We start from the raw sequence: 11,810 nt of genomic DNA, 5'->3' as shown, positions 1-11,810 counted from the left end.
TCTCTCTCTCTCTCTCTCTCTCTCTCTCTCTCTCTCTCTCTCTCTCTCTGTCCGTCTGCTTAACAGATGGGAGGGTCGTGGGTACAGCTCTTCCCCTCCCCCTGGAGAGGCCTGGTGCCTGTTCAAAAGATCCCTCTTTATGCTTCACTCCATTTCCCTCTCTTCTCTCCTTTTCTCCGTTTCTCCTCTCTCCACTCTCCTTCTCTTTCATTGTCACCTCTCCAGCTCAAAGCACAGAGAGTTGGGACCCAGGATATAAAACAAGCAGAGGAGCAACCGTTGTCCTTCTGTCTGCTTGGTGCGAGCGTGCTCTCTGACCCTAGCAGTCGCTCTCTCCAGCCTCCTTCCAGTTACCGAGCTTGTGTGAATGCAGGCGTACCATTAGTCAGACTCCACAGAGGAGATAAAGGCACCCTTTAGTGTATTCATCATTTTTCACAGCTCATTCCGTCTTTCTCCACGCCTTACATTGGGATTAGCAAAGTGGCTTTATGTGGACAAGCTTGTTAGTTCTTTCTTCTGTCTCACTCTATCTGTCTTCATTTATTCATCCTCTTCTTTCTTTCTCACCGTATCTGCCCTCTCAAGGTCAGGTGTCAGTGTCAGTCCCCCTCGAAACATTCCTGCTCAGGATTACTGCCCTGTGCCACACGACCATCCTCACTAAGCAGTGCTTGTTTCCTGCATTCCCCTCCATTCCGCTGTCTTGGCGTCATGAGGCTAAATTGGATTGAGTGATTCAGTGGTAATCTGTTAAATTAACTGATGCTTTATTCACTATGAGGAAATAAGAGGGAAGGGAGCCCGATGAGGAGGTGGGCACTCAGTTCTCATCCAGAAGCTGCCTGGCATTCATATGGGACGGGGGCGGGTGTGAGGAAAAGTCGGTGGGGGTTGGTGGGATGGGGGGGGGAGTTGGAAGAGAGGTGGGGACAGAGGGAAGGGGAACTAGGTTTGTTGTGTAGGAGGAGGTAGAGGAGGCAAGAGTGAGAAGGGATGGGGAAGGAGGGGGTGGCTGAGGCGGGGGACTCCGCCACGGGGCTAAGCGGCAGCAGAACCTCACCTCGGGGAGCGTTAGCTGGTGCTGAGAGCCAAAAGCAGGGATTAAATGTTCAGGACACGGGCTTAGTCTTAGCCTTAATGTTACGTAAGGCCTAAGGTGTTACACCAGTGGTTGTTGACATTGAGAGGTTCAGTTCTGCTCAGTGTGCTGTGGGAGGAACGAGGAGGTGGAGGCCAGGAGGCAGGATCACGGAGGTAACGCCTCCTTGTTTGGAGCGATGCCCGGCACAAAGACTGGGAGGGGAGGGGAGGATGCTTGTCAGCCTGTGATTGAAGTACGCCAGCTTGATTGATATCCTTGTCTGGCTGTCTTGTGCCAAGCGCCTTAGTGTTGGCTTGTAATCCTAGTTTGTCTGACAACATCCTTCTTTGTTTTCTTCCAGAGGGCAGCTCTTTGTTTTTCTGTCTATGGATGGGTGTGTTTGCGCAAAGCAATGCTAAAATGTTTTGGATAGCCTCTTCAGAGCTGCCACTGAGTTATTTTAGATCTTGTTATTATTATGATGGTGCAGTCCGGCTGTTGTCCTAACTGCCAAATGATGCATTTATGTTTGCATCTCATTTCTTCCATAAAGTGGGCGTATTCCAAACCATCAACCAGGGAGGTTTTTGTCATGTATTTCATCATTGTTCTTCAAATTGTATTGTCTCACTTTGTTGTCCATTTTTCTGTGATGGAAGTTTTTGGCTAAGAATCTTATAATATACACAATAATCAGTGTGATGTCATTCCTTAAAAATGTAATAAATGTACTAAATCTATGTTATGCATATGGACTCCACATCGCCCACATCATCATAGTTAAACCTAACTCAACTAAACACTACAGAACCCTCGGTCTTGAAGGATCCAAGCAGGTAGTACACAGCCTGTGTCTTCTGTTGCAAATGAAAATATCTACAGTTATGTACTACTGCTATAGGCCTCCGTCTGTCACTAGGAGACACAGCATCCCTGGATGACCCTATTATCACTTTCATTATCAATGTCCTACTCTCTAGCACAAAGAGGTCAAGTGCATAGCAATGTGCTACGCTCACCTCAGGGGTTTAGGGCTTTCCTGTGCTTTCTCATGCATGTTACTCAATAAATACATGGATTCAGGTTACGGGAAGACAAAAAAAGGAAAGAAGGGGAACGGAAGTGCATTACAATGTGCATGTATGTGTGCGGGAGTGTGCAAAGGAGAGAAAATGAGAGATTGAGGAAGAGAGCAAGGTTGTATGAGAGAAGAGAGAGAGAGAGAGAGAGTGATGGAGAGAGAGACTGAGACTGACATGTCTTTTGGTGAAGCAGTGTCGTCTTCCACATCAATGTCTGATGCTTGTGCTGCCAGATGCCGGAAATCTGGTTCAGAAAGGAGAGAAGAGAGAAGAAGGGGAAAGTAGAGAAAAAAGGCAGGGTAGATGGAGGAATTTTTTTTTTTTTTTTTTTTTTTATGTGACGGCGCTGACAGCTCCCCTGCATTGCACTGAGCTTAAATAATGGGATGCTCATTTGCATAACGAGGGACGTTATCACCTCTACTGTCAAAAGAAAACACAACAACAGTTCTTCTGCTCCTCCCTGAGATAGATTGGGTTGGCCTACTTTAGCACTCTGGAGAGATGCACTGGAGCTCTGGCTTAGCCAAGCTCAGACAAGAACACACTCACACACAAACACACACACACACAAACACAAACATGTGCACACTCTCACACATGCACGCACGCGTGGACACACAGAGTCACTCACTCACGCAAACTTTTTGGAGCGCAGCTTTCTACTTCGCACATGCAGTCCAGCTCATCAGCTGCTGGCCTCCACTCCTTGAACACACGTACGCATGCACTTCGCCGTGTGCACACAAGCAAACGCGCAAGTGCATTTATTAAGATGCTCTCACTGAAATGCAATGTCTCCAGCTGGATTAGGTTCATGTTGGAATTCTTTTTGATTTCTGTCTCAAAGAAACGTCCTTCTACCCATGTTTCAAAAGATCTCTTGGCACTTTTCGTCTCCTTGTCTTTTTTTGGCTTTGTTTTGCCAAAATATGGCAAGAGTGATCTCGGTTTTACATCTGTATTCTATCCTGCGACTCATGTCTGCCATTTTGGAGATGAGCAGCAGATAGAGTCAAAAAAGCTGTGTCTGGCAGCTCCACTGTCAATACAGTGCAGTTCGTGGGAAGAAACAAAATGTATTTCTCAGTCTGGAGGTAATGTTACAGTGTTGGTGATTAGAGCATTTAAGTTAGCGGCACTTCCAAAACACTGTCAAACTCTCTGTGAACGAAGCGAGATCCTGACAGCGCTGTCTCTTCTCATAGTCGGTGCCTGGGAAAAAAATGCAAAAGCTGATTTGCATGATATCGACAGTGAAAAACACAGCCGTTCTCACAACATTGTTGACAGATTCTTTGTCTTTCTTCACCCTCCCTTGTGGCTGCCACGATGCCACTTTTATTATTTTTTTTTCTCTCAGTATTTTGCCATATTTCATTTCATTTAATGCTTATCCTCTCCTCTCCTCCCCCTCCCCATTTATTTCTTGCAGGTACGGATGCTGGAATCTTTGAGTTGATTGGAACAAATAGAAAGCAGAAAAAAGACAGATAAAGGAAGAGCAGAAGAGTGAGGAGAAAGAAGAAGAAAGAGGAGAGAGAAGAAAGCATAAAGTTCTTTAGAAAGAGGAGAGAAAGAAAGAGACTGGGACGATGGGGAGGAAAAAGATTCAGATCACGCGGATTATGGATGAACGCAACAGACAGGTAAGTCCCTGGGGGAGGGGAGGATGAATGAGTATGAGGGTGAAGAATGGAAGGGGTGGAGGATGGAGGAAGGAGAAACACCCTACACCCCCTCAACAATGAAGGTCTAGAGGGAGTCTGGGCAATATGTGAACTGGGCGACAGAGTGGTATATTCAGAGATAGCACTGTTATTGCTTTGGGTGGAAGAGTTCCATTGGGTTATAATGGCAGGTTTGTTTCCCCACAATCTGAACAAACCAGTGTGAGGGCACCAGGAGGATTTTTCCAAACAGGGATTTGCATGAGAACATTTGTAATTCTCAAAAAACATTCAGCATATCACTGCCCGCTCTGAGGGCTGCGGTCTACACGCAACTGTAGCACCCTTCACACACCCAGCCTCTCACACCATGCCACCCAGTTTAGCTCACCGGCAGTGGAATATTACCGGGAAGAGGGTGGTAGCACCGGAGAAAACATAAACAAACAACTAAACAGAGATGGGATGGTCTGTAGTGACACACTGGAGTGGGCCAACAGGGTGGAGATGAAGAGCAGTCTGGGAGACAAACAAACTTGAGCTAAATCGGTAACAGTAGGACTGCTGTAGCTTTCCTCTGCATAGCACAAGAGATACGTTTTCAAACCAGCGAGACTTTACAGACGAACCTATAATGAACCTAGCAACAATGGAATTCTTGCAAGACACTTTTTTAACAACAGCTGGCATTACTTGAGAGAGAGACATAATAAATTGTGGACAGCGTGATTCAAGCAGACACTGCCTCTGTGGCAGGAAATAGATAGAGACAGAGCTCACAATTGATCACTTCCTGTGGCACGACTGACCACTGACACTCTGTCAGCATCCTGGCAGCCCAATTGGATCCATACGCTGCTAACGTGGCCCCTAGATCACAGGTCAAACAGGCACACACAACTTGCATGAACACACAGACACACTTCATCGCTTTTGCCTCCTTATCGTCTGACATCCACAAGAATAGTCCTCAACAGTTTCTCACAGCGGGCTGTATCAAACGTTTGCAGCCATTTGCAGCCAGAGTAAAGTGACATAAAAAGGCTCAAGGAATCGATTGGGCAATACTGGAGGAGTAATTGAAGCAGATTGCGACCTCTGTCATGACTGGTCTCAATGAGTGTGATGTGTAAGTAGCAAGAGGATGGTGAGAGGAGAGCGAGGATGTGAAGTGAACCTGAGATGAAGAAGAAAGTTCCTGTAGTAATGGTTTTACTGTCTGTGATACACAGCGTGCTCATCTCCAAAACAGGGTGCCTTTAGAGTCATAGCTGCAGCACAGAAAGTGAGAGTGAGAAAGAGAGATTTAATAAATATGCAGGGAGGTGTGACAGTATGCACCCATGTTCTCTGTATTCGGATTTATCTCTGTACATGTGTGTATGTTATTGTGAGACAGGCAGACAGAGAGACAAGAGCGAGGAGGAGGTCACAGAGTTTCAGATGAGGACGAAAGCTATCGTGTTGCTGCAGCACCCACACCTCCTCCTTACTGTTATCTCAGCCCTTCTCTCTCATCCCACCTTCAGCTGGGCCCGCCAGTTGTACCAGGCACTCCGGCTCCTGCGGATAAGGAGGGAAAGAGGGAGACAGGAAGGACACCTGAGGGGAATCGATGCCTGAGATATCCGGGCTTTACTTACAGAGAGAGGAGAAGGGAGGAGAGGAGGGAGAGAGAGGGTTCAGGGAAAGGAAAATCAATTTGTCACTGTATTTAGTTGTTTTGATCTCTGATATGATAGATTACTTATTTAGTTGTTTGTTTTAGTCGAATAGCAAGTCCTATTGACATGAAGTCATCCAGTCATGTGGTCAACGCTGCAAGCATACTGAGCATATGTCATTTAGTGTCATTCAACCTACGGCCTAAATAAATGACATCACTACATTTCGTAGAGGCGGACATCACAAGACAGAGACAGAAAACTTAAATCTTCTTCTTAGAAAAAAAAAAGAAAAACGGAAGCTTTGCATATTTTCACTTCCTTCTTGAGGAAAGGTCCTAGAGCCCAAGCCAAATAAACACCAGATGATTTATTGTTTTATGTCTAAAAAGTTTTACCTTAAGACTAATAAAAACTATTCTGCGGTCTTTTGCATTTAACAGATTGATGTTTTTATGATTTGTACAAAATATCTACTATGTAGTTATTTGATATAATCTGAATGTTCAGAAGCCCTTAAAGTTTTATGAAATAGAACATGGTTGAAAACTTTTTCACTCCAAAACAGCAATATGAATAGACAATAAATAAAACATTGTAACATTTCCCCTGATTCTTAAATGTCGATACACACTGCAGTCCTCTTTAGAGTGGCACCACTCTGTGTGGCTGTCAACGCTACCTTGCCACCTACAGGGCTACGGTTCCTCCCGAACCCCTGCCCTCCCTGCAGCGGCAGTATGATAGTAGGCACAAGGCCTGGCTCTCTCTCTGGGCGGCCACTTTGGGCTGCCACCCCCAGGCCCAGAAACACTTCCCCAGAGCAGGGACAGAAGGGCCAGGCCTCCCTGGCGTTGACTGGCTGCCCGGAGCTCTGGACAGTGGGCAGCAGTGTGGAGCCCTGGCTCCAAGCCCCCTGACCACTCAGACCCTCTCCCAGCCTCGGGCACATGAAAGAGCCCCCTGTGCCATAAACTCATGGGCTGCTCACAGAGAGCAGACTCTCTTGCCACAGCTAGATCTCACACACACACACACACACACACACACACACACACACACACACACACACACACACACACACCTACAGATGCATGCACAGGTATTTTTGTGCACACACTGGTATAGATTTTTGACATTCAGATTATACAGTCAAACACATACTTAGATGGTGTATTTTGGCGTCAGGTTTATGCAGCGTAGACCAATGCATGCTTCTAAACATGTACACATCTAAAACGTGTATCTCTCTGGAGTCGGTCTTGTGGATCGACTAATTTGCTGCAATTGGCTCTAATTAGTGTTACCTCTCCAGCCAGTACACTCAGTGGGCTTAATTTAGGATGACTTGTTTGTACAAATCTGTGTGTGTGTGTGGGAGGGACATGCGATTTTCAAGGGGGAAGGGACCCAGGGCCAAAGGTTAAACATGGATCAGGTCATCAGTGACAGGAAGTAAAACAGCAGGATCTCCCAGCTCCCACAAACAGCAGTCACACTAACACATACTTGGCTGGAAGAGATGGTAAAATGTTTTTTTATGTCGTCCTGCATATGCCGCCTCTATTCCCTCACCATGTTAACTGCAGCTAGCTGAAATAAGTTCTCTTTTTATTTCTGCGACAAAGCATTCTTTCCTCCAATCAACAGCAGTGGGGTGAGAAAATGTGCATTTGAAATTAACAGCAGGAAAATAATGAGGCCCACAGGGTAGCTCCTCACCCCTGCACCCCTCCTCTAATTCCCTATTTCCCACCTTCTACCATCTCCTTCTTTTACCCCAGCGGGTGGCACTCATATGTTTAGCGCTTCGAGGCCTCACCTGAAAAGGGCTCACTAAGCTCTGCACCTTCTCTCCGCTGTATTGTCGTATTCTTATGCCTTCTCAACTTATGTCTTGTTTTGGTTCTCGCTCACATGTTCTTCACATGGCTCTCCCAACCCACCTCTCTAATTTTCATTCTGTCTTGATAGTTGGTCTAGCTTTCTCTCTGTTCTTTCCTTTGCCTGCTATTAGTATAGTATATTGTGCTCATTGTGTTATGTTGTCATTGTGAAAGTAAAAGTCAGTTTATTTATCAAGTTGTATATTGGCTATAAAAAATGAAATATTCCTAATTCATAAATGTGGAAAAATCTGATTATAAAAATACATTTGTCGCACATAGCGACTGTAGACTGGCCATTCATATATTGCTTTTTTTTTAAATGACTTGCTCATATACATCTTCCTGTTTTACTACTAGAAGCTAATTCTGAGCTGTGCTTATCATAAGAACACTTTGTGAAAACCTGCAGCAGAAATCACGAAAACAATTAGATGTGCGGGGACATCATTTGCCTTAAGTATACAGTGTCAGAAGTTTATCCACCTCAAATGAATGACAAAAAAGTTATTTTTGTCATTCCGGCCCCTAACTTGGGCCTTTTTGCCAGTGGGCATATCCTTTTCCAGCTGTGGTTTTTCAGCATAAACAAGAGTATACAGAGAAGTGGCCTAGCCAGCCATTACAGTGCTGTCCTGAAATGTAATTACAAGTTTTGGTAAGAACAATTTAAACTGGCATGTATTTTAAGACACCTATAACTAAAATCGGCATAATTAAGACACCACTCAATCAGTTGCACAGGTCAGCTTTTAACCAACTCAAAGTGCATGGACACTTTCGATTCAGACACTGAAAAAAGAAACGTTTGGAGTTCTGCTGCCTCTTGTTCCTACTGTGTAATGAGGACGCACTTTAGAAGAGCAGAGCATATATTAGAGGTGGGACAAAGCCTCTTTTGTCGTAATGCCCCTTTTAACAGCTTCTTTGGCTGTGAAGCAGAGTTCAAATCCAGGTCTTCGGCTCCTCTTATTCCTTTTGCGTAAGCCCGTGTCTTCCTGCTTGGCCCCTGACAATGGGATAAGTGTTTGTCTCAAGACAAATCGTGCTGCTCCATAGCTGACTGACATCCATGTGTGTGTGAGTGTGTGTGCTTGCGTGTGTGTGTCCCCGCACAGCCATGTTTGGTTTGCTAACCAGCAGTTTTTGGTGCCTTTCTCTCCACTCCTCCTCTTCCTACACCTCCTCCTCCCCCAGGGAAGCAGGCAGGAGGTGGGAAGCAGAAGCGAAGCCATTGTGAAGGGGAAGCCACTGGCCTCTTCCTGTTATGAGAGGAAATGCATACAAATGTGCTTCCTGTGCGTCCGCCCCCTCTCTTCTCCCTCCTCCTCCCTCCCCTCTTTCTCTCTCCCCTCTCACCCATGTGGCATAGAAACAGCCACTATCCCTCCTTTCTTTCCGTCCCTCTGTTTATCCTGGGCGTTTTTCTCCTTTTATTCCAGAGGAAATGTGACAAGTCAATTGTGTAGAGCAGAACAGATTATTTTATTTTCATAATTTATTATTTATTGGTTATTTTCCTAGCGGTACCACACTTTTATTTACATGGAAACAAACATGTAGAATGAAGAAAAAACAAAGAAAGAAAAGCTAAATGATGTTGGTTTGAACGAAAATGTACAATAGCGTGGGATGTGCTCTGAAAGGACATATGATGATAACACTTTTAGGTGTTTACAGGGGGGGTGTCTGACTGCATTTGTGTGTGCATGTGTCTAAATCTCTCTTGGGATGGGTTGGCGGAGGAGGATAGGGGTGAACGAATAAGAGTTGTGTGTCACTATGAGTCTACAGTGTATGTTCACGATGCTTATGCCTACGGGTTGACAGAGTGCTCATTATGTGCCAAATGTAATTGAGACTCATGTAGCATGTATAAAGAGGTATTGGTGTATATAATAAGTAGATATGATGGGGCGGAGGGGGTGTTTTTGTCTCTTTCGAAAAGGATCCAAAATTTTGGAGGAATATTTTTACTATCACTTCCACAAGGTTTTCCATAACAGTGTAATCTCTTAAAAGGTTTAGCTGTTGATGTGAAGTGTCCCATTATGTCATTATTTAGTCTTTACCACAACACATTTTTAAAATTGTCTACAAAATATTCCTGTGTGCGTGTGAAGATAGGGTTCACACTCTGGTTACCAATTTACTGTGAAAAGACACAGTTGGGTTCACACTCACACACTCACACTGGGCCCTTTTACCAGTATGTAAAGTTCCAAATGTGCTGCAACGTCATGCTCTCCGTTATTAACACAGTGGTGTGTCTAGCAGCACCCACTGACCAAGACACAAAGATTACAACCACTCTGACATAGGGGAGGTTTACAATTTCTTTGGTTTAACAACAAGTCCAATGTAATCCAAAGGCTAAACCCCAAGCATCAGAAATATGGCGCTTCAAAAAATTCACAGATGAATTCGATATAAGATTATACACAGTGATAAATAGAAATAAGTTCCCTTACTTACACTTAGAAAATACTGTCACATGGTAAAACTTGTATTGGTCTTCCATTTAATGCGCTGCTTACAAAATAAGTTAATTATCATATCATTTTACCATATCATGAACATAGAATATACTTTTTTCACTTACTCAGTCCTTCTGTCGTAAACATGTTTCTGCTCAGAAAGGCATCCAGTGTCTCTAACTGTCAGATATATGTACATGTTTGTAGATCCACTGAGCCATTCGTAGCATGTGTTTGACCCACTCAGAGTGCAGAGCAGTCGCTCGGCGAATAAAGGTCCAGCGCACTTACAGCTGCTGTGTGGGAGACGTTTTGACCTTGCACAGGACAGGCCGGTGGTGACAGCGCCAGCTTGAATGTTGATGGGCTGAAAGGGTCACATGACGGCATCATGTGAGGCCATGGAGTCACGACAGAGTTACCTCAAGCTGTAAAATTGAATACTAAACGTAAAGATCACATAGCTTAGGTACAGCACAAATAAGTACTTTTCACGTGATGTTTTGCATCAGTATTTACCATCAAGGAACTCTCTTAAAACCTGCGTAGTTCTTCAAGCAAGCTTGCACTGTATATGGATGCCTGTGGGTATGTGCATAGCGTTAGTAATATATGTGATTTGGAAGGTAGCAAGTTGTACGTGTCAGATTGAGATGTGGGGGTGCGGTGTGATATTTATGTTGGTGTTATTGTTTGGTCAGTCAAGGCTTTTCATAATCACGCTCATTCTCTTCCTGCGGTGTTGTTAAAGTCGGTCGATATGAGAAGTAGAATGAATAAGAATGCAAACACAGTTCCTCATTTACAGTTTGATGCTCGACATAACTTTGATTGGATTCTGCTTTCAATTCTTTTACATGTTGAAATGAGAAGCAGCGTATGAGTGTCATCCAGGTACAACTTCAAACAAATACTGCTGTGTTTGCTGGGGGGGCCTGTTTACCTCCACTTTGAGACTAGCAGCTCTGGACCTCTGGGACTCACACCCAGCCCACTGTGTGCGCCACGTGCCACCTTTTGAAACATTAATGGCCCCAGCAGAGTGACTGAGTGAGTGAGTGGGTGATAACGGAGCTGGGCCGGCAGCTAGCTGTGTCCTGTGTTTGCCCCGATGCCCCTTGCATCAAAATACCAGGGGAAGACAACACTCTACATGTCCTGTTCCTGAATAGCCTGCTTTGACCATATGTCCTACCGTCCTGTCATCTTATTCACTCGCTCGTATACGATTTGTATTGTAGCTCTGCGGTTGTAAGGCTGGCAGACCCCTGTAGCGTGTGCATGTTTCAATTTTGGACCATATAGCTCAGAGTGGGTTGGAAATGACAATTAATTGTATTGTCACAAGATGCCTTTTGATCTTACAGCGTTGAGAATGTGATTTGTTTTTTTCATTTTTCAGTATGACTGCGTAAATGTCAGCATGGTATTCAGAGCCCAGGGGAACGTTCTCTTCCGATGTCGTCGGTGAATCAGATGCGTGTTTGTGCTGCGGTACAGAACCTAACATTGCACACGCCGCTGTGTAATGAGTTAGAATGCCGTCCGTTTCTCTGGTTTCAGCCTCTGCTGTCTGACACATAGCTCGGCGTGACATGATGACATCACTGGAAAACTTTATCTGGTCCAGGATACGGCAGTTCATGCAAGGTTTTACCTACTCGCGGTGAGGGATAGCTTGGTATTCAGTTTCCCTGGTGCATCCTGGGATATATCATTTCAGGAAATCCAAAACTATCTATCAATAGCCATTCAACCCTATCTCCTCTTTCAGACCTCAGAGTAGTAAATAGAAAATCTGAAGGGCAAGACATGATAGATTTATGCCGCAAGTCATGCATTACCCTGATTTACCACACACGGAGATCTCTTCTTTAAAGCCTTTCTTTGTAAAGATTTTCATAGTCTACGGTTATGGCCTTTATATCTACTTAACTGAGTGTTGGG

General features: G+C 44.7%; 1 protein-coding gene across 6 annotated transcripts in view; it reads left to right on the top strand.

The window, feature by feature from the left end:
* mef2cb (myocyte enhancer factor 2cb) overlaps nucleotides 1-11,810 on the top strand; it is a 69,504-nt gene that overhangs the window by 27,336 nt on the left and 30,358 nt on the right. For all 6 annotated transcript variants that reach the window (XM_031849220.1, XM_031849223.1, XM_031849222.1 and 3 more), the window contains one exon: nucleotides 3,602-3,815. In XM_031849220.1, the coding sequence (XP_031705080.1) occupies nucleotides 3,762-3,815 (54 nt within the window). In that variant the 5' untranslated portion in view covers nucleotides 3,602-3,761. The remainder of the gene's footprint in view (nucleotides 1-3,601; nucleotides 3,816-11,810) is intronic.

The sequence above is a fragment of the Anarrhichthys ocellatus genome, unplaced genomic scaffold (genome assembly GCF_004355925.1).
Source record: "Anarrhichthys ocellatus isolate YVR2014 unplaced genomic scaffold, GSC_Weel_1.0 scaffold9, whole genome shotgun sequence".
NCBI classification, from domain to species: Eukaryota; Metazoa; Chordata; class Actinopteri; order Perciformes; family Anarhichadidae; genus Anarrhichthys; species Anarrhichthys ocellatus.
The sequence above is the reverse complement of the archived record's forward strand: the minus strand, read 5'-3'. Positions and strand labels throughout refer to the sequence as shown.